The sequence below is a fragment of the Ammospiza nelsoni genome, chromosome 1 (assembly GCF_027579445.1).
Source record: "Ammospiza nelsoni isolate bAmmNel1 chromosome 1, bAmmNel1.pri, whole genome shotgun sequence".
Lineage (NCBI taxonomy): Eukaryota > Metazoa > Chordata > Aves > Passeriformes > Passerellidae > Ammospiza > Ammospiza nelsoni.
In genome coordinates this window covers 21,929,616-21,953,730 of record NC_080633.1, presented here as the reverse complement: position 1 = coordinate 21,953,730, position 24,115 = coordinate 21,929,616, and the positions used below count along the sequence as shown (strand labels likewise).

Sequence of the window (24,115 nt, the reverse complement as noted above, 5' to 3'; positions counted from 1 at the left end):
AACTGCCCCGGGTGTCACGATAACCAAGCTTCCCTCAAGTATGAACAACAAAAAAACACAGTGCTCACTACAACCTCATCTCTGCACATCCCTCTGTGGTACTGAAGGTCAGCAAAATGCCTCATTCCATCTAAACACTGAGCATCTCTCACAATGAGCATCAGGAAGTACTGAGCAACCAAATCCTTCTCAATCTCTTCTGATGAGGATTAAGAATCTGGGAAAGGAACCAGACACACGGATTAGAGTCCTTCAGAAGCTAAAATGCATTGTATTTCAAGCAACTGGAACAACAAGTTGAAACACTGCCAAGTTGTCAGGGACTTACAGTTATTAGAAGGAACATAACTAAGTGCTTTATGAAATGTAGATATGACATTTAGGGACATGGTTTAGTGATGGACTGTTGTACTACATTATCTTAAAGGTCTTTTCTAACTGCTTCTATGATTCTTCAAGTAAACACCCGGGTAAGAGAACTCCTGCAACGCACAGCAACAGTTTCCTGTAGGAAACACAGGTCAGAGGCAAGTTCAAGTGAACCTGACAATGCATAAAATGTCTCCACAATCGACACAAGGATGTGTCTGGACATACTCCAGAAAAAAGAATCAGGAAATAACTAAGCAACTCTTAGCAAAACTCCCTGATGAACTATTCATCTCCTTCACACTTTGGCCTGAGCATGCTCCTTGCTCCAAGACAACACAGCAGCACACTGAGGATGGCACGTGTTCACCTCCTCTGAAAGTCAAGGTCATCATGACTATGTGAAGAAATTACTGGCCACTCCCCAAGGTGATTATCTACACCAGAACTGCTGGCAATTGAAGTCCTGCTGTCAAAAATTACAAGAAGATTCACCTACCAGACATATTCTAAAGGAATGGCTCAGAGTGCTTACAGACCATAAAAAAATAAATCACTGCACAAGACACATAATGTTACCTAAACATGTATAATTTTATTTGTTGCTTTATGTTCCTGATCAAGAAAAATGACAGCACATCAGTTACAAACAAGTATATAGGAACAGTTAGAACCCAAGAACCTACTAGGACTACCAAAGAGAAAAATCTACCAGTACTGATTTTCAGTAATGTCATTTACAGAGTAAGACATCTGATTCAGCATCTGGTCAATATTTAGGGTATCTTAACCACTCTACTAATCTTAATACAGATAAAAATATAAACAGTAGGTCAGTTCTCCATTTTAATGCTAAGTGCATTTGTGTGTCTAGAAAGGATTATTTTTAAAAGTATCAAAGGCACTATCACAAGCTAAAGGCTGAACTGTCTTGAGCTACTGGAATGAGAGAAAAAAAATTGAAGTGCTATAGTTTTACATAAAAGATATAAAGGTCTAATACTAAAATTCAGTTTCTCTGATAAAGTTGGAAATTTCTAAGAACTCCCAATAATAGTATGAGATACCATGAAAACTGCAGAAAAAAAAAATCAACCAGGAGCCAGAAATGTTAAACTAGAGGTCTCAGATTGTTTAAAAATCCCAAACAAGGGAGTACACATACTCATACACTCAATTAGTTCACATGCTTTCTATCTGCTAGCAAGGGTTTGCTGCAAATCTACCTGCCATGAACAAGAAGGAACAAACACATCTGTAAGCATTTGCAAGCCAAAACTGCTTTGAAGAAAGCCAGTGAGCAGAAAAGATGACACAACTTCTGGTGTTATTGAAATATCCACAGCAATCCAAGGACAAAATTGAAGCTAAGCATCCTGGAGAACACATTAATTTCCCAGAATAATGACCATTCACAAAGGACAATCTCTGTAAGTTGTTCAAAGTACAGAGTATCATGCCATGAACACATAACTGAAAATGGTGGAAAATGCATTACAGTTTTACTGCTGTGAGGTAAGCTTTGATTCATACCATATGGCCCTACAAGACAAGCATATGTGCACATCTGCACATGTGTGCGTGAACGCCGAGGTCTCCAACCAGCCCAGTCTCTCAGCACAAGTAAGAGGACAGGATTCCAACAAACAAATACAGAGTTTTTCAAGAGTCACTCAAAAAAAAATAATCCTACTGACTCACAGTTTTTGTCTCATAAACCTGGTAAATATCCAAAGTGAGATAAACGAAGGTGTGAAGATAATAAGTATTGCTATAATACCTAGTTATTATGCTCATATTTGTTTTACTCTTTACAAGGCTTAAAACCCCCCCAAACAAAATCAATTACAGTAATATGTGAATAATTCATGACAAGGAAAGGGATCAATAGATTTACAATTAAGTTATATCCTTTTTCCTCTATTCTTTTTAAGGTGGTATAAAACACATAGTTCTTTATTTTGCCCTCAGTTGAGGTCCACCTGTGAGGTCCTCTGAATTCAGAGTTACTTCACAGAAATCACAAGTCATCAGTTTGGGTGTAAAGTAGCAAAAATATTAAACTTAATATTATACTGTAAGCATAGAGAAGACTGAAAAATGCAACTGGTTATCAGCAAAATTCCTGAAATCAACATTTCTCAGTGTTGTCTCACTCTGAATTAAAATAATTGCTTCCTATGGTATTTTCTGTGTTGTAACTACAGACAAGTACTGGCTTTTTAAAAGCACCTTGAATTTGAGGTGTTTTATCCTCCTGCTGCTTCAGAGCATGAAATGAGATTCTCATATTATCTGCAATGTCAAGTTTTGTGAGTATGTTTGAAATACACATTTGTTTACAAGACTGTTTTAAAATGTAGGTTATCTTCTGTCAAAATGAAATAAAGTTAAAAATTAAGCTCAACTCAGAAGGAAAGGGAAGGTGAAGCAAAGTGCAAGAAAAAAAGGAAGCAGGATCTTAGTAATTGTAGCTGAAATTCAAACTTCATTTCCTATTTAGGAATTTTCATGCCTTCTATCACCTTTATGCTTTTTATTTTGCCCCCTTTTTAAAAATCTTCTTAGTTTCTTTACATACACATATTCAGAAAAAAAGCTTGCCATTCATTCTGGGGACAAGCTGCTGTGTACATAAAAAAACTCCTCAGAATTAAGCATCAGTATAACAGGTGGGGGCTCTCTGCCTTCCCAGAAGGCTGAAAACAAGCCCAGACTGCTGACACCACCGTGCTGCCCACTGCCAGGCAACTTCTGGCTTCACCCTTTACACTCATGCAAGTGTGACAAGGAAAAGCATGGAACTGCAAGAAGAGGAGGAATAAATCTGAACATTATTTCAGAACGGTTCAAGCAGAAGCTTCATTACTAAGTATCAGTTAATTCATTAAAAGTTCCCTAACCACTGAAGTAAAAATGGCATGAATTAAGAACAAACTCTTGTGTGAGCTTGATTTACTTCCCAGCCCTGATCTAGACAGTGTATTGTCATGGTCACTGCACTTTCTCTTCACTCCTGACCTTATTTTATGCACAACAGACATACCCTCCTCATCCTGTGACTACAGAACAAGCAACAAGCCTTTCTTTTCCAAGGATGATACGCACTTTTATTAATCTGAACTTTTATTACTTTTATTATACACTCAAGAAGCTGTAAGAATAACTTAAAAGATTAAACTCAGCAAGAAAAAGTGCTGTTCTTTTTGGCAAACATACCCATTACCTTCAAAGCCTTTGGGCTGTTAAAAGCTCTTCTGAATGTTAACATTTGGAGTAATGAAGGCTGCATTTTACTATCTCCACAAAGACACCCCAGAAAATAAGCAATGATCTGCAACCCAATAATGTCAGATACCATTTGTTTATAGCCAGCCCCATGATGCACCAAGGCTCTGTCAGGATGGACTGTTTGAGAATATTCTTACTAGCTGTTAACCTGTACAGCATTGGACAGAATGGCATGAAGTTACAGTGAGGCCATGAGATTTTCTGCCCCATGTCAGCATCATGGTAAGGAAACAGTGCCGTGCATTTACTTTTCCTCCCATCCAATATATTCCTCCTTGGAAATGCTAATATCACCACAGGCACACAGAGTACATGAGAGAGCTTGGCCAGAAGAATTTAAGCCTTAATATTTTCCCCTATGCAATCAGGCTAGGGGTAAGGGAAGATGGCATTTTATTACCCCGAGCAGCTAACTGATGCAAGACTTGATCCTCAAATGCATCACATATTAAAAAGCATCTTTGTTTATGTGCAATCATCTATGGTAAGCAAAGATTCTCTACCACTCTGAAGGAACTTTCAGTCCTTCACTTATTAACGAGTTATATCTTGAGAGCTTATACACATTTTTTTTTTCACCACTTTAAAGCATGCATTAACTTGCACATGGGAATAACCATTACCTTTCTAGGAGTCCACCACAAAAACTCCTCTACTCTGTTTGCCTAGCCCCTCACCCATCAAAACTCAAGGCTATTTTTCTGTGCACAGAAAGTCTTGAGACATGACACTACTCTGACCCCCTCTCTAATGACAACATCTGCTGAGAGGGCTCACTCAGCTCTTTATGCAGCAACAGTAAACCATGCTTTCAAAAACCTCAAACTAATGAAACAAGCCCTCCAAGATTCACTGATAGATTACATACAGGTAAAATTACTAATTAAAACAACACCTTCACCAAGACTCTGAACATGGCTAAAGAATGGCAAGTAGTTTTTGCTGAGGTAAAGCTTCATAGAGCATGTATGTATTTACATCTGAACTTAAGAAGGATGCCTTATCAAATGTCTGCAAAAACTAATGGTTTTCAACAAGAACTTTAGTATGGCAGATTCTCTTCCTTCAACAACTGATTTTTAAAGTACTTTCACTAATTTAATATTCTAAAGACCACTGCAGTTATAGCTTACAGCAATAAGCAAACTTGAAATTCATCCCATTTTAATTCTAATGATTCAGGCTGCTTGAAGCAACTGTATATTTAATTTTCATGTAACATGCTAACAACAATATTTACATTGACTAAATTTAATGACACAGTTCTCTCTAAAAAGTTTTAACTAGCAGTATACTAAACAATGAAATAAAAATTCCTTTGTTCTTACAGGACAGTTAACTTTTGAAGAAAATTAGTGTCTTCAAATTAAGATCTTTAAGGTAGGGAAAATGTAACAATACCCACACACAGGTTCACCACAAAACAGCGAAAATACAGCTCTCCTTTCAAACAGGTATTCCTGGGTCCCGTAAATCATACATCATGAACCTAGAGACCGGCCCAAGCTTAAGCTACTTGCCAGGGTTTCAAATGCTAAAATAAGATGTGAATACTGCAAGAATATTCTGGGTAACAGCAATAAGGATAAAAGAGCAAGAATATCATTGTGCTTCACTGTGTCTGTCAATGTTATCCCAAGTAGCCTTTTTAACTGCTGTAATATTTGTCCAGGTCAGCATACTACACAGCAGGTTTCAAAACTTGTCGGGACCACAATGCAGAGAAAAGTAAAAAAAGCTCCCACTTGAGCTGCTGGATCCCATTCTGCAAACACAACGCAGAGCCCAGACAAGTTTATCCCCTCCTGCCCGGAGGTGTGCTCCTGCCCTTGTCCACCTCACCCCCAGCAGACCATCAGTCCTGTCTCCAGAGCTCCTGGATACATTTATTTCCCTAGCAATGCTTGCTCAATTCAAACAGAAACAAGAAAAGGCCATGAACACTCCCTAGCACACTTTCCTGCCTGTCATCAGCAAAAACAAACCAAGCCTTTCAAGATACCAGAGGGGCCAACACAGGGACAGAAGGAGGAAGGGTAGAATAAAGAGTTAAAAGTTCTTATCTCTCAGCTGACACTCTAGTCTTGGAGACATCAATGCAAAAGTCAGTAGCAAAGGAAAGTAAAGCAATCAGCTGAAGGAAGGTGGGAATGACTCTGGCTGGCAGACAGATCAGAGAGGAGTGACCAGACACTACCAGGCATCATGCACCAATCATGTAAAGTCTGTGCTGGCAAAACTCACTCTATCAGAAGACTATGGTAAGTGCCAGAACTGCCCTCACATTTCTTTAGCATTCAAATGAACTAAAATGTATCATTTCCTCTTAAGCCATTTAGAACATCAGAGAAAAGATGAGTCAGGTACTAACTCACCTGTTGCCCTACAACTGGGAGAGCACTTGAGTCCTCACAGTACATGTCACAGGACACTTGAGCTGAAACTGTGGATGGAAGTCTCTTTAAACTTCTATGCAAGGCACAAACTGCAAATCTTGGGCAGGGACAAAAACCTGTTCTGACAAGAGACAGTTCCAACTGAAAGTGCCTCAAATCATCTGCCAGCATCCAGGTTCAGGTCTGCCAGTATTAACTGTATAATGCAGGTTTTTTATCACTGTAAGCAATTTGTTTTTTCAAAAAATTCTTTATGCTTTTACTTTGAGCAATGGGGTGGTATCATATTTCCAGATAAGAGCAGTTTCCTTTAAGTAGTAACTTTTAAAACAGTTAACTTTCTAAGTGCTGTGTCTTACATCTAATGCTTTAGCTCTACAAAAAAATGTAATCCTGCATCAAGTGGCACTGCTGCCATGAAGTCCTTGTTTTCCCTTACCAGCTCCTCCCAGCCCTTTCTGCTGCACCAGCAAGAGCATTTCTGTAATTTCTGATGAATCCAGTCAGGGAAATGATCCAGGTGAAGACTGAGCTGCTGCATACAGGAGTTTTCAGCTGGATAACTTCCTTGATCTGGTTTACCACATTGCTACACAAATGCCAGTGTGAGAAAACAAAGATGAGAGTAACGATGCAATTTAATTCAGAATAAATCAACCCCTGGAATACAAAGCTAATTAAAAACATGGCAAAAACATATAGGCAAGTCCAAACAACTCTACAAGCCTCCTTACTTGTTTCTAAACTTTTATTTTTGTTTATTTACTCTCGGGAGTGAAACACTTAGGTTCATAAACATAATGCTACAAAGACAAATCGTTTAGAAATGTAAATAGACAATAACTTCTGTTTGAGTCTTGAAAAACAACATAACCCAGCCAGGTAATCCAAGAGTGTGTTCCTTCACATAGCTTATTACACTGTATATATTCAATAGCTCAAGGCCAAGCCAGAGGGCATCACACAGGGAGGCAACAGTGAGGGAGGATTCACCCAACTAAATGGGAATTCAAATAGTGTTGTGTAGGCTGCCATGCTCATCAGGGAAGATTCACACAGTGGATATTCATCAACCCAAATGTGCTTACTCCAGGTGACAGGAATGATACTTGGCTCCATTAGTTGAGATTAGATCTTCTTGTTTGTAAAAGGACCGTGGGCAACTCACTACAATGGAGACTGCAGACGCCCAAGCCAGACGAGATGCCTCCTACCCTGGATGCAAACTGCATATCCCTCACATGAGGAGTACTTGATATGTACAGACTGAGACATGAGCTATTTGGATCTTAACTTTTCACAACTTTTCACAGTATGGTGAAGAGCAAGAGGGCCGGACAGAACTGCTGATACATTCATTTCCTTGCAGCAGCAGTACAAATGCTGCTTTTACATAAATTTGGTGCCGTTTTCTTAGCAAGTCTCACAATATCACCTGAGAAATACTTGTTGTTGTGTATATGTCTTTGCTTATAAAGGATGAAAGACACCATGTTTCAATAATGACAATCACAAAGGTGGGATGAAACAAGAGGAAGAACCCAATACCACTATCACTTCTGTTCATCAATGCAGGAAGAAGGGCTCTGTTTTCTTCAACAAAGCAGGAGTACTTTATCAACTTCTACCTCCTGTTTATCTTAGCATTCATGGACTGTCACGGTGAGCTCTCCTTTACTGCTAAACACTATTATTGTATTACACCTACCACAAAGTACAGCAGCTCTCAGCAGTCCTGCAGCTACAACTAACTGGAAGCATTATGCACCACATTGGATTCAGCCTCTTTGTTGTCCCCAAGCTGAAAGGATGCTGCTACTTCCTTCCCCTTGGCTTCCGCTCCATGCTCCATTTCCTCTCCGCTAACTTCAGCTGCCACTGTGTGTCCTCAAAGCCCTCGGGGCAGAGGGTGGCTCCTACAAGTGACTCCAGCCCCAGCAAGGCCTGTGTGGTGCCCTCTATGCTGCAATGTGCTCCTGTCCCCAGCTGAAAGCACCCAGGCCAGCAGCATTTGCTCGGGGCAGTTCCCACGCACAGCGACAGGGAGGCTTCACCTGCCAACGGAGGGTACAGACAATGAACAAAGACAGGAATTCACTGCCTAGGATGCTGCACTGAATGGCACAGGCAGTGACAGCTCACAGAACTGCAGAAAGCAGGAGTAGGAACAATTAAAAGATAGCTTCAGTGTTGGAGTACCAGGGACTTTTGTGCCCTGCCTGCATAAACTGCTTGTACTCAAAACATACTTTTAAATCCACTGCAGCTCTGTTTAAATATACCCAATACCCCAAGAAGCTAGTGATGCCCCTTAAATAATAGGGAGTCAAATTTAGAGATTATACTGTACATAAATGAATTTTTCCTTCAGTTTTTCCTCAGGACCTGTTGCTCTTCAAGCTAGCAAGAGTAGCATGGGTATATCTGAACCAAACCATCAGCATTTTACACAAATGAAAATGCTGCTCTATGTTGGAACATACTTAAAAATACTCCTTTCAAGGGCTCAGACATGCCATTATGTCAACTGTGATTCTGTCTTACTATTTTAAAGTGGAAGATTCAATGCATTTATAAAAAGGAACAAAAAATTACAGTATGTTCACATTCTGATGGCTCTGTATAAAAAATACATATATATTTTCCAGTTTCTAATAAAACTAAAAATGGTATTTCTAAAAAGCATGTGCATAATGCTTATTACCCATGCACAGCAAGCCAGATATTACATTAACTGAAAGCTTAATGTAAACCAGCCTTCAGAATAACGTTTCTGGAATTTCTGAGGGGAAAAAAAGCACTCAGTTCTATCTGGCACTTCCTAAAACAAAATGTTTTAGTGTACATTATTAACATGTATTATATTAGTATCATTACATTGATTTTTTTTTTCTAGTAAATATAACCATTTACACAGACCTCTTGCCCCCCTTATTTTCCCTCCCTGGCATGTGTATGGTAAAACCATTGGGACCTGTGAGAGAAGTAGAATACCAGCACCACAGTTCTCTCAGAAGTTGCCTTTCTTCGTATCTAAAGGCAGAACAGATATATACTGGAGCACAGGAGAACCGATCTAACAAAAAATGAAGTTTGCATAAGGTAATGAATGAATGTATAAGCCAACAGAAATACTGAAAGTGCATTGTTTTGATTTCAAGTTCCATGTATTTCTGAGAGATTACTTAGTTTGCCTTTGGCTGACTGGAAGAAGAACACTCCCTGAATTATAAACATGAGGTACACAACAGCTGTACTGATCCAATGTACTGGCATTTGAGATGTGGAATAGAAGTATCACTCCCACCCACACTGCTAGTCAATGGTGAGACTTCAAGCAGGGCTGTTAAGAAATGCTATTTAAACTCAATCTCCAACCTGCCAGGTACAGCACCTTCCTATAATGACATGACCAAAGCATTGCATTTCCTTGAATGCATTTTCTTCTTGGTTTTCTTCCTGTGCCAAGCTTGGCTTCGCCCACAGAAGATAGGAGTAAAAAACTAATCTGAAGTTTGTAATAACAGAAAGTGGAGTGACATTTCTGTGCCTCCATTTACCAAAACCACTGGAGATTTCTGATATTTTTAAAAAATTCTAAATGCACAATTCTTCTTCCTCTCCACCACACAAATACATACAGCCAAGCTTCTGTTAACCATTACAATTAAAAATTGTAAAATTGCATTTCATTATTACCAGAAACCATTATTTGAAACCATTCACTTAGCCAAAAGTTGACACAGCCATCGGTAAAAGCTTCATGAACCCAGTTTTAGTCTCAAGAAGGAAAAGGCATCAGTATGGTGATAAAAAAAGGCAAAAAATAAGGAGAGGGAGAAACACATGGCAATTAACACTACCTCAAGATACCAAGTGGGCAAAAAAGACACAAGATGAAAGTGGGCCTGCAGGGAAAGCCAGCATATGAATTTGTCAGTTCACAAGTGCATACACCCATTATTAAAGGTACTTGAAATCACTTAGTGCAAGGTATTACAAGACAAAAGGGTGAACACAAACGCTCAGGAGAAAAAGACTGCAGTTTTAAACCCTCAGATCACCTAGGTAACTTGTTCATCTGACTGAGGGAAGTCAGTTACTAGGCATTCGCAGGCATTAGTTGTTCAAGACAAACATGAAACAACCCAACCAGAACCCAGTATTTATCTGGATCTGATAATTGATAAAATTATAAAATAATTTTGCTAAAATCAATCACCTCATCTTCATTAACATTTTACAACACTGTCTAGTACTGAGTAAGAAATTGGCTCCTCCACTAAAATAAAGCAACGTCTTTTTTACTGCTTTAGAGCAATTTAGTTCTACTCTGAGGAGTCCATTTGGGTCTCAGTGAAATAAACCTTTGGATTTGATGGTCATTAGTAATTTGCAGCTGAATAAAAAGAAACAGTATGGCAGTGCAAGAGGAAAGACAGGAAAAGTATAAAACTATTTCTGCATCATCTAAACTTTAGCATCATTGTTAAAACTGCAAGCATGGGATAACAAGTTTAAAAATAAACAAAAAAAACCCAGCCCAGAACCGGAGAATCTTCTCAGAGCTGTGCTGTCCAGAAAAGCAGACTTTGCAGAATATCCAGCTGAAATGACTGTGAAGTTATCTTCCATGAAATAACGGAATGGCAGCTTGCAGGAAGGCAATTCCAAACAGCAGCACTCAAACATCAACCCTCCTGTCCTCCACACACACAGAGGGAAAAAACCACTGCAGATTCTGACTAAGAAGCAACATCTGAATTTTTATTCACCATCATACTGGAAAATAATTATCTACCTAATCTCATTATGGGATTGTGAAGATGAGATATCCTGAGCATATTCATCTACTGGTAGGCTAGTATTTGAATTGGGTACTATTTACTACTCAAATGTTATTTTATTATTAATAACTTCTTAATTTTGAAAAACTAATAAAATAGGAAGACCAACTTCCAAGAAATATGAGTTAAAACTAATACACACTGCAGTAGAAAAATATAATGCCAGATTTCTGCACTAAAACAGAATTCTCTAAAATCTCTAGGATTTCTCTAAAAAGACCTCCCTAGCAGCTACAAATAAATGATCCTCATCTTCTACTGAGAAGCAAAGTTTCCAGGCAATAAAGAAATTTAATCCCTTCCCAAATTACACTGATTATGCTTACATTCTCCCTGGTTTAATGCTACATCTCCATATAACTCTTAAATTCCTATTTGCCAGAGGTCTGTTGTTACGTTTTACACAGTACCTATCCATGTGAAAAAGCATGCACCATATATTTTGTGTATTCACCAAACAAATCACCACTGCCAATAGGAATTCAGCTTAAGAGTTAGTTCAGGGGCTTATTTGTTTGTTTTAATATTTGCACACATTCATTTCAGCACTAAAAGAAACTGAAGTTCAGGAATACCTGTTAGAACAATAAAAAAATTCAAACAAAACCAAAACCAAAAAAACCCCACAAAATCATAACTTAGTCCTCATCTGAAATACTTGTCAGGTTTTATATACTTGAGAGAAGTTGCAGCAGTAAAGGTTCTAAAGGGTACCTGCATGGACATCTAACACCCTCACTGCTGGGGTTCCAAGCAACAACACGGACAAAAGCAAACCCATCTGTGAGAATTTTACCCTATCAAAGCAAGTACCTTACTGAGACTTAGAGGGTACCTCTGTGACCTTCAGAGGCCACAAGAGATCTGCATAAAAATGTCATTCAGTTTTCTAAATACAGTACTAAGTGCAGAGCTTAATAACCAGTACTTCCATATTCACAATTATGTAATCAGTCTGGCTGAGGAGAATTTGAAGCTGGGACTGTCTGAACATATGTCTGAGACCAATAAAGGAGAGAAATGCTTGATGCAAAGCATCCCTCCCCATCCTTTCCTGATCAGAACACTGACTACAAATCCCACCTTCAAAAAGCTCCAAATCCAAGACCTATTTATTTGGATTGTTAATGCAGATGTGGAACATCTTAACCAAGTCTCATTTGATCTGTCGCACCATGAGGAAGGCTCTCCACCCTAGTCTCATGTAACCTGTCCAACAAAAAATACTGCAGCTGAAGCAATTATTCCCTAATGGCATGCTCTGGCTTTCTAACCTCGACCTTTACTTCAATCCCTTGGTTTTTAACTAGTCCGTTCAGCCACAAAAGACAAGACAGTCATGTGCAAACATCCCTGAACTTCGGCAAAGGCCCTTCACTTGTACCTACAACTGTGACCATGGTAGTAGAAGGGCAAGAGGGAAAACCAGCTAGCTTAGATTTTACAACCATTTAGCACTTACTGTGCTGTGTGTATACAAACTGGGAATGTACCTAGTACTAGAACTCTTTTCCATAGAACACCATCACACCTGATGTTCACAAAGTTATTCAAGGTTACAAGTTGGCATCACATAAACCTTCAAAAAAAGATTCACCGTAAGGAAGTGGTATTAGGAAGCAGAATACACTTTGATATGAGATCAGCTCTACAAATCCCCTTGTACTAATGTACATATCCAAAGAATAAAGACTGGGCTTCTACTTAGGCTTTGGAAAGTGATATTATGAAAAATTCAGATGTTCTTACATGGAAGACAAAATTAGACATTTCTATTTCTCAACTCACTGACATAGCTGTTATTACTCAAATAATCAGCCATCAGTCTTGATGTAGATGTAGCAGCTACAGACAAGCCTTTCTATGCCATCTGAATTGAGCTCAACAATAGAAGACAAGATCAGTCAGACAGCTGAAAGGCACTAATTCTGCCAATACCTCACCACTTTGATTACATGGAGATTTTCCATATGATACAAAAATTATAGTCAATTTTGATATTACCTTGGTATCTGAAGTGCTAGTTTCATGGGCCACACATAGCTCTGGTTTTCTGGCATGATCATCAATAAATTCAGTACATCCCAAGTTTAGTGGCCTTTGAGTTTTAGGTAGTGGTTCTTATTCCAGAACAGCTATTTTTGTTTGTCCTTTAAAAAAGGCAGAAACTGGTATTGCATTTGACGTCAGATTGCCTGGCATGGTGGGTTTTCCTACAAGACACCTTTGCCTTTTGACTACTCTGTGTGTAAACATATGCCCACCCAGATTCTACTTAGGGTATCTAAATCCAACCATGAATGAAGGAAATCAAAAAGGTTACTTTCAATCTTTTATTTCTTGCAGCAAGCATTGCTTACTGATTGTTACAACCTGTGTGAGATAAGGAAAGCTTTGAGGAAAGAGGACATAAGCACACCCTTCACAAGGTGCACATTCACCCCAGTGCAGCGGGAAGGACGCTGCCAGCCTGCTGCCACGAAGGCTCAGCCGGTATATGATCGCTCGTCCCAGATGACACATTTACCCATTTGACAATACATACCACAAGGCCAACGCTGACCACGGGGAGGATGCATTTCCTTCTAACACGCGTTGTACCCCTATGTACTCAAGTTTTCTGCATCCTGACATGCCCGTGGTCCCGGCAGGCGCTATGCCGCCGCTGGATCCCTATTGGAGCCCGACCGAGGGGCAGCCCTCCTGTCACCAAGGCCAAGGGCGAGGAGGGCACGGCGGTGTTTCCCCCCTCGCCGAGATCCCACAGGGGGAGGGCTGGAGGGCAGGTGCACCTGGCCGGCCGAGGGGCTGCCACACCACGACACAGGTGAAGATCAGACTTGTGCAGCCCAAGGCAGGACCCGCGGCCCGGCACAGGAGCATCAGGAGCTGCTCCCGGTGCCCCCGGGCACTGGCTCGCTGCGGCTTCTGCGCCCACCGGGCGAAGGCGGAGGAGACCCTGCCCGGCCGGGGAGCGTCTCTGTCCGGCTGCCCAGGGGCAGCGGTGACAGACCCCGCCCGGCCGGCGGGAGCCACCGTGCCGAACAAAAGGCCCGGCGGAGGCCCGGAAACGTCCCGGGGCCGCGGCCGAGCCGCGCCGTCAGCCCGGGGGCGAACCCCAGCCCGGCCGCCGCGCACGGCCTGCGGCCGCCGGTGCTCCCCACCCGCCTCTCGCCGCCGCGTCGGGCCCTGCAGCGGGCACGGCGAGGAGACGGGAACCCGGGGGAAAAGGACGCAATGCAACAGCTCCGGCGGCGCCGAGGGACGGAGGGAGGAACGGAGGGGGCAGCACAATGAGGCCAGCGCAGCCCCTGCCCCTGCCAGTAACAAAAGCTCCCCAGCCGCGGGGCTGTCTCCGCTTCTCCGGGCTGCGGGGTCTGCGGCGGCCGGCGGAAGCCAGGAGAGGTCTCACATCACCGACCCGCTTCCCCGCCGTACCCTCGGTCCGGCCCCCCGCACAATGCAGCCCCCGCCGCCCCGGGGACCGCCGCACAAAGCGGGCCAGTCCCGCCGCCCATCCCGCACCGACCTTGAGCCGCCTCGGGCGCCCCTAAGGTTTTGGTCACCGCCTTCCACACGTTGCAGCCCAGCAGGCAGAGGAGAAGCGCCGCCGACCTGCTCATTTCCACCCGCCGCCGCCAGCCGCCGCCAGGGAGAGAATCGCCGCCGGAGCCGCTGCCCGGAGGAGGAGGAGAAAGAGCCGCATCAGGGGCTGGCCCGCTCCGCGCCTCCCTCCATGTTGCCGTGCGCTGCCCCTCCTGCTTTCTCCGCCTGCTGCATTGTCGTCCCGCCGCTGCGCCCCGGCTCCGCGTCCCGCGCTGTCCCCCCAGGCAGGCGGGCGGCGCAGGCGAGCGGGAAGGAAGGGGAGGCGGGAGAGCTCCGCGGCCCCGCTGCCTGTCCGCTCGGGTTTATTCTTTAATTCCGCTCCCGTTTATCCATCCCCCCGCTCTCCCCGCGGGAGCGGCCCGGGCTCCCCGCCCGCCCCTTAACCCTTGGCGGCACCCCCTGCCCTGCCCGCGCCCGGCGGCGCAGCGCCCCCTGCCGCCCGCGTCCCGCCCTGCCCCGTCGCGGGGCTCCTCGGCAGCGCCGGTGCTGCCCCCGCCCGCCTGGGGCGGCCGCGCGTTCCCCGGGGCACCCGGGCCGGGCCGGGCCGCGCCCGCCGCAGCCGCGCTCACCTGCCGCGCTCACCTGCCGCGGGGGACCGGGTCCCGCCCGGCCGCGCCCGCCGCCCGCTCTCCCTCCCTGAACGGCTGCAAAATGGCCTCCCCAGCCGCGCCGGCCCCGCTCGCCTCCCACCGCAGCCAGCGGGAGGGATGAGGGGGAAGGCGGGTGCCCTGACCTGCTCTCCGCACAGCTGGGACGTGGCGGGTCGCAGGGTCCCCGCTGCCACGCGTGACCTCCGGCCGGGCCCCTGCTGCTGCTGGAGTATTTAAAGCGAATTTCAAATCCAAAACGAACCAACCAACCACAAAGCAACAGCAAATGCACCCATCTACTGGTTTTAGTACAAAATAGTTTTTTAAAATGCTATAGCAAACTGCACAGGAACGGTGAACTCTGGGTTGGAAATCGTGGCATTGAGGGCTGAGACCGGGCACGGTGCCTCCCGCCCCGCCCCGTGCGGAGAATGGCAGGGGTAGCGCTGGGGACATCCTGCCGGGGGCAGGGAACTCTCCCTGGGGGCTTTCTCACTGGGGTGGGTTGCGTCTGCCCTAAGAGCATCTCTCGGCTTGCTTCCCTTCAGGCCAGCAGAGGCAGAACACAAGGGCACAGCAGCCACTCCTCCCTTCCCGGTCTCTGCTGAGCATTACGCGTCCTAAGGGAGGGAGAACAGGCGCTCCTCATGTTTCCTCCAGCACGGAGATTGCTGCTCCAGACAGCTATTATGGCAAGTCTTTACACAGCTGTGCAAAGCAAAGCCTCTGCCCCACTGCCTCGCGAATTTCCCACGATCTGCTCCCAAACACTGCCAGTGCTTCAGCTGGCCTCTAAGACTGAAGTTTGTCTACCTACAAATTCAATCTCTCACTGAGGTGCCCTAAAGTTTCAGGATTTATTTGTAAATTTATTTTTAAATAAAATCTTCCAATAAAAATGTGATGTATTAAAGATCGATTTTTAGAAAGCAGTACAGTTGTTTATTTTACACTTTATTTTGTGATTTCAGTATTTGACCAGAGTAGCTGCATTACAAGCTACAGGTTGTTTATTTTATGAATTTTATGAAATTCTGGTATCCCAGAGGTGTTAAAACAGACTTAATAGATCATTTTGAGACACACTCCAGTTGATTACAACATATTTCACTTTGGTTTTACTGTTTTCAAATAAATTTTCTGAGAATTGATAAATGCTGTGGAGACACTGCAAATTTATCCTTTTATCCCAAGAATTTGGAGGATTTATTTGTAAAGTTCAATCCCATAAGAAAACTAAGTACAAAAAGGCCATTCAGTTCACAGAGAAGACTAAATGAACCAATACAGATCATGTGATCTTACTCCTGCTTGTCATAAACAAAGATTTCAATATTTTAAACTCATGGCATGTCTTAAGGCAACTTAAGAGGCAACTTGTTTCTAAAGAAAGGAGGCTGACCATGTATATAGCTTTTTCCCCCCCTTTCTCTCGATGTTCATGCACTTAAATTAGCATACGTAGGATGAGCTCAGAGCTAGAAACCTAGCCTTACTTAAAACCTAGTTCTGTCTGTAAGGAAAGATAGAGCATTTTGTTACAAAGAGGAAAATGCATTTTCCTGAATATAGTCGTATTATTTTCACAAAAATCCAAACAGATACAACAATTCTTGCAGCATCAGTGAATACCACATAACGACTAAGGCTGGAAAGAAATGAGACATTGCACAGAGAAATCACAGAATTCAAATGGTTTGGCCTGGAAGGGACTTTAAAGATCACCTGATTTCAATTCCCCTACATAAGCAGGGACACTTTCCACTAGATCAGGTTGCTTAAAGTCTCATCCAATCTGGCTTTGAAGACTTCCAGGGATGGGGCATCCAAAACTTCCCTGGGCACTGGGTTCCAGGGTCCCACCATGCTCACAGTAAAGAATTTCCTCCTGCTATCTCATCTCAACCTGCCCTCTTTCCATTTAAAGCCCTTCTCCCTTGTTTTATCACTACATGCCCTTGTAGAAAGTCCTTCTCCAGCTCTCCCTTGCAGCTCCCTTTAGGTACTGGAAGGTGCTTTACAGTTTCCCCAGAGCCTTCTCTTTCCCAGCTGAACCACCCCAGCTGTCTCAGCCTGGCTTTACAGGAGAGGTGTTGCAGTCCTGTGATCATCTTCATATCCCTCTTCTGGACTCCTTATTTGGAGCCCCCAGGGCTGTTCACAGTACTCAGGCAAGGTCTTGTGAAAGGAGAGGGCAGAATTACCTCCCTCACTCAACCTGCTGGTCACCTCTGGTGATGCAGCCCAAGGTACAGCTGGACCACTGAGCTGCAGATTTTTAAAACACAAGCTGTGTATAGTACCACACACTCCCTGCATTTCTGTTTATTTCAGCCCAGAAAAATATTTTTATCCTTCCAAACTATGCTGGGCACACAGAGCTTGTCTCTTACCTGAAAAGGCTAAATTTATCTATATAATTACATGGTAACGCTCTCATAAATGCTGCTATTCATGTAAGGAAACTGAGCTATTCCTCCAAATGGCTTCTCTTTAAATGATCTTTTCTTTGTTGCCCCAGTGAGCACTGAAGCATCTGAGACTGACATACTGGTAATGCCATTGATTCCTGGATGAAAACTCCCTGTGACACAAGGGATAGTTGATATCTTAGAGCTCAGTTCAAATCCTCTTCAGAATTAAAAAAGTGCAAGTTATACCCCAGGCACGTTTCTATGCCTTGTTTGCTGACACTCATTGGCTAGACACCCTTAAGGAAAAAAAAAAAAGAGACAATTTACTGCAGCCTGAGAAAACACCACAGGAGCAGTGTCAATAAATGACATTAATACAATAAAATTACCTAAGTCAGGCAGTAGTGAGAGCTCAGTTCTAATTTGGGTCATACATGAGCTAGCAGAGTGCTCTTGGAGAAAAGAAGGTGAATGGTATCCCAGGCTTCATTATTCAAAGCATTGCCAGCAGATCAAGAGAGGTGATCTCTCTGCTCAGCACTGGTGTGGTCACACCTGGAGTGCTGTGTCCAGTTCTGAAATCCTCAGACCAGAAGAGACACAGACACACTGGGGAAAGTCCACTGGAAGGTCATGAAGACGATAAAGGGACTGGAGCATCTCTCCTATGAGGAAAAGCTGAGAGAGTTGGAACTGGTCAGCCTGGAGAAGAAAAGGCTCAGAGGGAATCTGATCAATGTGTACAAATACCCGAAGGGAGGCTACAAAGAGGACGGAGCCAGGCTTTTGTCAGTTGTGGCCAGTGACAGGACCAGATGCAATGGACACAGACAGAAATACAGGTGGTTCCACCCGACCATCAGGAACCACTTTTATTGTGAGAGTGTCTGAGAACTGACACAGGCTTCCCAGCAAGGTTGTGGAGTCTCCATCCATGGATATATTCAAAAGCCACCTGGACACAATCCTGGGCAGCTGGATCTGTGAGGCCCTGCCTAAGCAGGCAGGCTGGACCAGATGACTTCCAGAAGCTCCTTCCAACCTCAACCATTCTGTGATTGCTATTCAGAAAGAATACTTGAGCCCTAGCACTGGAGGTGCAGTGGCAACTAGATGGCTGGGCCTATTCCTAAGCCAATGTGGGTACTTTTTCCTCTCTGCAGCATTTCTTATTTGTCCAATCCATGCTGATGCTACACACAGTACATTTTTACATTGTACAAACAATGTAAATTATATTTAAATTGTACAAACACATTTTCAAATAGCTGACTATTCAAGTAATGGATACTAACATACTTAGAATGAGTACCTGTTAATGAGGCTCTCTTCACCAATCATTAGTAGACAGACACATTAAATGAGTGCCTAGGAGACTATACGGATTAGTTTGCAGGTAGGCTTACAGTTTAAATTTCCAATTTTTAATTCTACAATATTCAGACACCCTTGAAAGGTATGCTGAATATGCTTATGCTAAAAGTTGGGCTAATTAGTCCTTTTCTGTTCTTTTTCACAATGTCTACTGCTGTTTTTCTTGTGGTATTATTTCCCCATAGACAAATATAAGTTATGAAAGCAGTGCTTAGACAGCCAATGACTAATCTATAATGGACGATTAAATATTTCATATATAACAAATGAATTCAGTGAACAAGAAGGTGCAAATATTTATAATAAAGACATAGCTCTAGCAGGCTGTTATCTAGCCTTTCTGGTTGGCAGTAGCAGTGTGTGCATTTGAGAATTGCTTTGAAGTACTTTTATAATTTCTAGAAGAGTCCTAGTTTACTAGTGCATCAGTTATTTTACATATGGAAGATCACACAAACCTAAATCTAAAACAAAACAAAACAAAACAAAAAGAGTGAATGTCAGATATAAAGCCCTGAAGATTATTTTGCAGTGCTCCTGGTAAGTTGAGCCAGCTACAGATTATGTGGTGTTGAACATTTTACATGAAAATTGTAGAAGCTATTTAATCCTGGATCTTTCAAAGAAATAAAACAAAGTTTTATGACCAGAACAACAATTATTTCATATCCTTTTGAGAAATCTAGCAGTGATTGAGTACTACTGTTGTTTTAGTTGTAGCCATGCTGAGCATGGATACCAGAACATAATGCTCTCTTTGCCATAAATGCCTTTCACCCTGAAGATCTCAGATCATTTCAATATTGACATACACATGCTGTGCTATTAATGTGAGGCTCCACTGCTGCCTCTATGTGCTCATAAGGTAAAGAAATGTTTGGCTCAGAAGACCTAAGTACTTGTTTACATGGGGAAGCCAGTGTGAAACAGTTATGTGTGAAATACATCCCCATACCTGACTGCACACTAAATTCCTCAGTAGACAACAGCATGTGGTCCAGCTTGAGATATCAATAAATATTAGAGCCAAAAGTAGCTTTTACTGCCCTATTTCTATATTAAATGAAATTATATTTATCTCATGGGAGCTGCCAGTATAGGACTAGGCTGAGATTAAAAAAAATAAAAATCTGTAAGCATTGCATAAAGGTTGCAGAGGAAAAGCTAGTAGGGAGTCTTGAAGTTAAAATGAGGGTTCTGGGGGGCCAGGCTCAGTAGCTGAGAAGGGACTGGGAGATCTGAAGCAGGGATGAAAGGATGACTGAGGAGTCAGTGGGTTTGGGGACAGGGGAAGAAAGGATGAAGGAAGGGTTGTGTGGGGCCTCTACAGCTTTTGGGAGCAATGAGAGATATCAGAAAAAGTTGTGACAGGCAAGGGGGTTTTTCAGCCTCTAAGGTAGTTCTGTTTTCTAGATTTTCCTGCATTTCTGAAAGGTGAATGTAAAACAAACAAAAATATTTGAGAGTTCCAGATGAATCTCTGATTCTGAGACTTAAAGATTTAGTAAAAGCACCAATATAACAAAATCCTGAATAAAATAAGAAAAAGTGACAACATTCATACTAAGGATTATTATAAGGTTAACACAGACTATAATTAAGAGGAAGTTGTTATTCAGCATTAAAATCCTTCTTTGCCCTTTTCTGGTATTTATGACTCCATTCAGCTGAAAGGATGTCTGTCATTTGGATATCAGCTAAGTGAACCCGAAATTTTTTCTGAAGAAGGTTTGATTTAAACTCTGCTGGATATTATTTACATTATTGTCTGAGCTGCCACAAAGCTCTTATGATACAACAAAAAAGTCAGATTAAAACAAACCAAACTTTCTTTATGCTACAGCAAGCAACAATAAAATATACCAGTAAAATAGAAGCTTTCTAAAGTATATTTTGGTATAAAGCCTTACTAAAACCACGGCCTTCCCTAAAGCTCTTAATAACTAAATCTAAGAGCCTGCCCTCTCTGTTTAATCACTTTGATGAAATACACTCAAAGCAGTTTAGATCTGAGTTCCTCACCACCAAGTCCCTCCGTTGCTCTCAGCTCTCTCCTGGAGGCCACCCCAGCAGCACAGCTCTTGTGCAAGTGGATAGTGACCCAAACACCCACCCAGGCACAGCTCTGTCCACAGGGTTTGTGAGTGTTTGTGCTACCTTGTGCCTCCTGATGACAGTTCATTTGAGTCAGCAAAAAAAAAAAAAAGCAAAAGGAGTCTTGCTTAATGGCCTTGAGCTGTCATTACGAGTCCTGCACTAAAATCTTCGGGGATGAAAAACAAAAAGAAACCACTTTATAAATCAATACAAAACAAGCAAACATTGTTCTCAGAAGCCATAATCTTACTAAGAGTTTTAAAAAAGATTTTCACTGAAGTCCTAAAGTCAATTATGTCTTTCTGTGGCACCCCTTCCTCTTCTCTGCTTGTTACCTCTGCTCTCACATCTCCTGTCATCCAGACACTTCACTTATTCTCATGGCTTCAGCTACTACCTGTATTAATCAAAAGCTAATTTATCTTTCTGCTCCAAATTTTACTTGCTTCAAACTTTTGTTTCAAGGATATCAGTTTTATAATTGGAAATTATAACATTCTACTCAAAAATGTTGAATTTTCTTTACCATTTAAAACTTGAATACTATTCCTTCTCATCCAAACTTCTAAACATCACTTACTTTTTATTTCTTTGTCTTTTCTTCCATTTGTTGCATCTCATGCATTTATACCAGTTTATATTTCTGAACTTTTCCATACCTACTGCCATAGTCTGGTCCAAGCAGTTTTACATAATCTCTATTACTACAGGTACTCCCACCTTCCTGCTTCAACCTCTTTCCTCCCTTAATCTAAACTGAGAATGAGGATTTTTTTACTGATCAGAAGCCATCCCTTATCTTTGGTTGGTGTCAATACACCTGCTGAGTCACACAGATAATGCTGCATCAGTATGAATCACTGTTTCTTCATAAGAGGTAGAGACTTTCAAGTTTTAAAGCTCAGGGATTTTTTTCCAAATGCCATTATGCAGCAGCTTAAAAATAGCTCAAAGTTATTGGCAATTTGGAAATACCTCTGTTCCAGAATAGAATAGAATAGGATATCCTGCGTTGGAAGCGACCCACAAGGATCATCAAGTCCAACTCTATCTAAAAAGCTCAACTTTTAAAATATTTCAGGTATTCATTTCACCATATTATAGCACCGGTTCTTACTGGAAATAATTCTGGCAATATTTTAACTACCTAGTTAAAACCCCCAAAGCCTTGTGGCACTTATTGATGTAACTTTTCTCAGATGACTGTTCTGCTGCATCTGCCTGCCACACACATCCCATCACGCTTTAGCAATCCCTTCGACAGCCACAGCTGTGCCAGCAAATACAAACAGTTTCTTAGCTCCCAAGGGCCCAGCTGTGAATGAGTGAGTGCTAAACACTGTCCCTCCCACAACAATTTATATGATACATTTTGTGATGGTTTTTGTTTTCCTTCTGTCACTGAACTCAGGCTCAGAGTTTGCTACCAAGCTGTTTCACATGACATGTAAGTAATGAAACTCTACAATATTAGTATGTGGAAATTGCTTGGGCTTTCACATGTGTTTATACTTATAAAGGGTTCTGATGGTTTACTTGCTACTATTTGGAGTCTTATGTGTCCCAGGGTGTCTCAGTGTCTCAGGATATATCTTGATGTACTTGTGCTTTTTTCCTTGTCCTGCCATCTCCCAGTATTTTGAAAATAACCAAAAGCCAAATGCAATATCCTTAGATTTTTGTCATTCCCTGCAACCTTTATGCCTGAAAGTAAAGATAATCACAGTCCTGCTGTTTTCAGGTTGCTCCTGAGGACCTGGAATTCACTTGTTCTCTGTGCATAGCACAGAGTGGGAAAGCAACAGAAATGAGTTTCTATATGAAGCAAAGTGTCAAAGGAGCATGTGGCAGGGAATGAAGGAAGAGAATGTCAGAGACCTGTCAGAGGAAGGTGACCAAAGGACTGATGAACAATAGAAATGCTTTTGTCATCTGGGGGAAGAAGAGATGACTGTGTCCTCTATGCCAGAGTTCAGGAGAAAATTAACTTAGTCTCTGCTTTAATGGAAAGGAGATAGCAGATCTTTCTTTATGCTTTCAAAATACAAATGATAGAGTTAAAAATAAAGGGTGCTCACCTGCAGACTAAAAGACAAACTTGAAAGCTCATCTCTCTCTCTCTCTCTCTCTCTCTCTCTCTCTCTCTCTTTTTTTTTTTTTTTTTCTTGTGTGTGTGTGGCTCATGCCTTTTCTTTCCAGAGTCCACTGAGACAAAACATTTTATGTATTCTAGATTCAGTCAAGAAGTTAATTGAAATACTGGAAAATATTTATACACTTGTGCCCAAATTTCTCCAGGTCAGAGTTTGCATATCTTCCCTTGTATTTCCTGTATAAATATCAGAAATGCACAGAACTCTGTCTGCACTATTCTCTTCTTTTCATTTTTACCCCTGTTTGTCCAGAGCATGGTATAGGTACATGGTATGATTCTTGGTCCTGTGCAGCAACAGGAGTTGGATTTGATGATCCTTGTGGGTCCCTTCCAAATCAGGATATTCTATTCTATTCCATTCCATTCCTGAATGGCCTATTCATTTTAACTGTGATACTTATCACAGTAAATTTGTATTATTCTTGATATAAAGTAGATCATACTGACTGAAGACATACAGATAGAACCCATCCTTGACTACTAATTAAACTTGACATCTGTGCTGTTGATTACAGATGTATTAGAATTGAACATTTGTTGAAAATTTTATTAAATGGCATTAAAAAGATAGGAAAGTGGTTATTGTCTTGTTATGATTATTGTCTCTTGCTATCTGAGAATCATCTCTTCCCAACTTTATGGAGGAATGTCTGTCTGAAGTAGATACAGATTTCCAAAGGAGGGAAGCAGGAATGAGAGAAGGAGCATCTGCAGATGGTCTAAAATAATCATCATCTGGAAAAGACAGAGCTTAACTAGTGTGCAAGGAAAACAAAGTGAAATGTGAAATACTGAAGTGATGGGCAGGACTGTATTATTTGTCTCATGAGTGAATAAGACCAGGCATTGTAATTCATCAGAAATAGAACTGGTTGTGAAGGACTTGTCTCATGACTACTTAGGAAAAAATTGAGACTTCCTCAAGAGGCACAAGCCTCAGCAGATGGGAGCTGAAATGTTGTGAAATGCTTTTGTC

The 24,115-nt window shown here is 42.1% G+C and overlaps 1 protein-coding gene across 2 annotated transcripts in view; it reads right to left on the bottom strand.

Moving 5' to 3' along the window:
• The window catches only part of FAM171A1 (family with sequence similarity 171 member A1), an 87,106-nt gene extending 72,310 nt beyond the window's left edge, over positions 1–14,796 (bottom strand). Inside the window, exon 1 of one of the 2 annotated variants that reach the window (XM_059484463.1) lies at positions 14,433–14,796. In XM_059484463.1, coding sequence (XP_059340446.1) covers positions 14,433–14,526 — 94 coding nt within the window. In that variant the 5' untranslated portion in view covers positions 14,527–14,796. The remainder of the gene's footprint in view (positions 1–14,432) is intronic. The other variant, XM_059484456.1, reaches the window with a different exon arrangement.
• Positions 14,797–24,115: the final 9,319 nt, after the last annotated feature.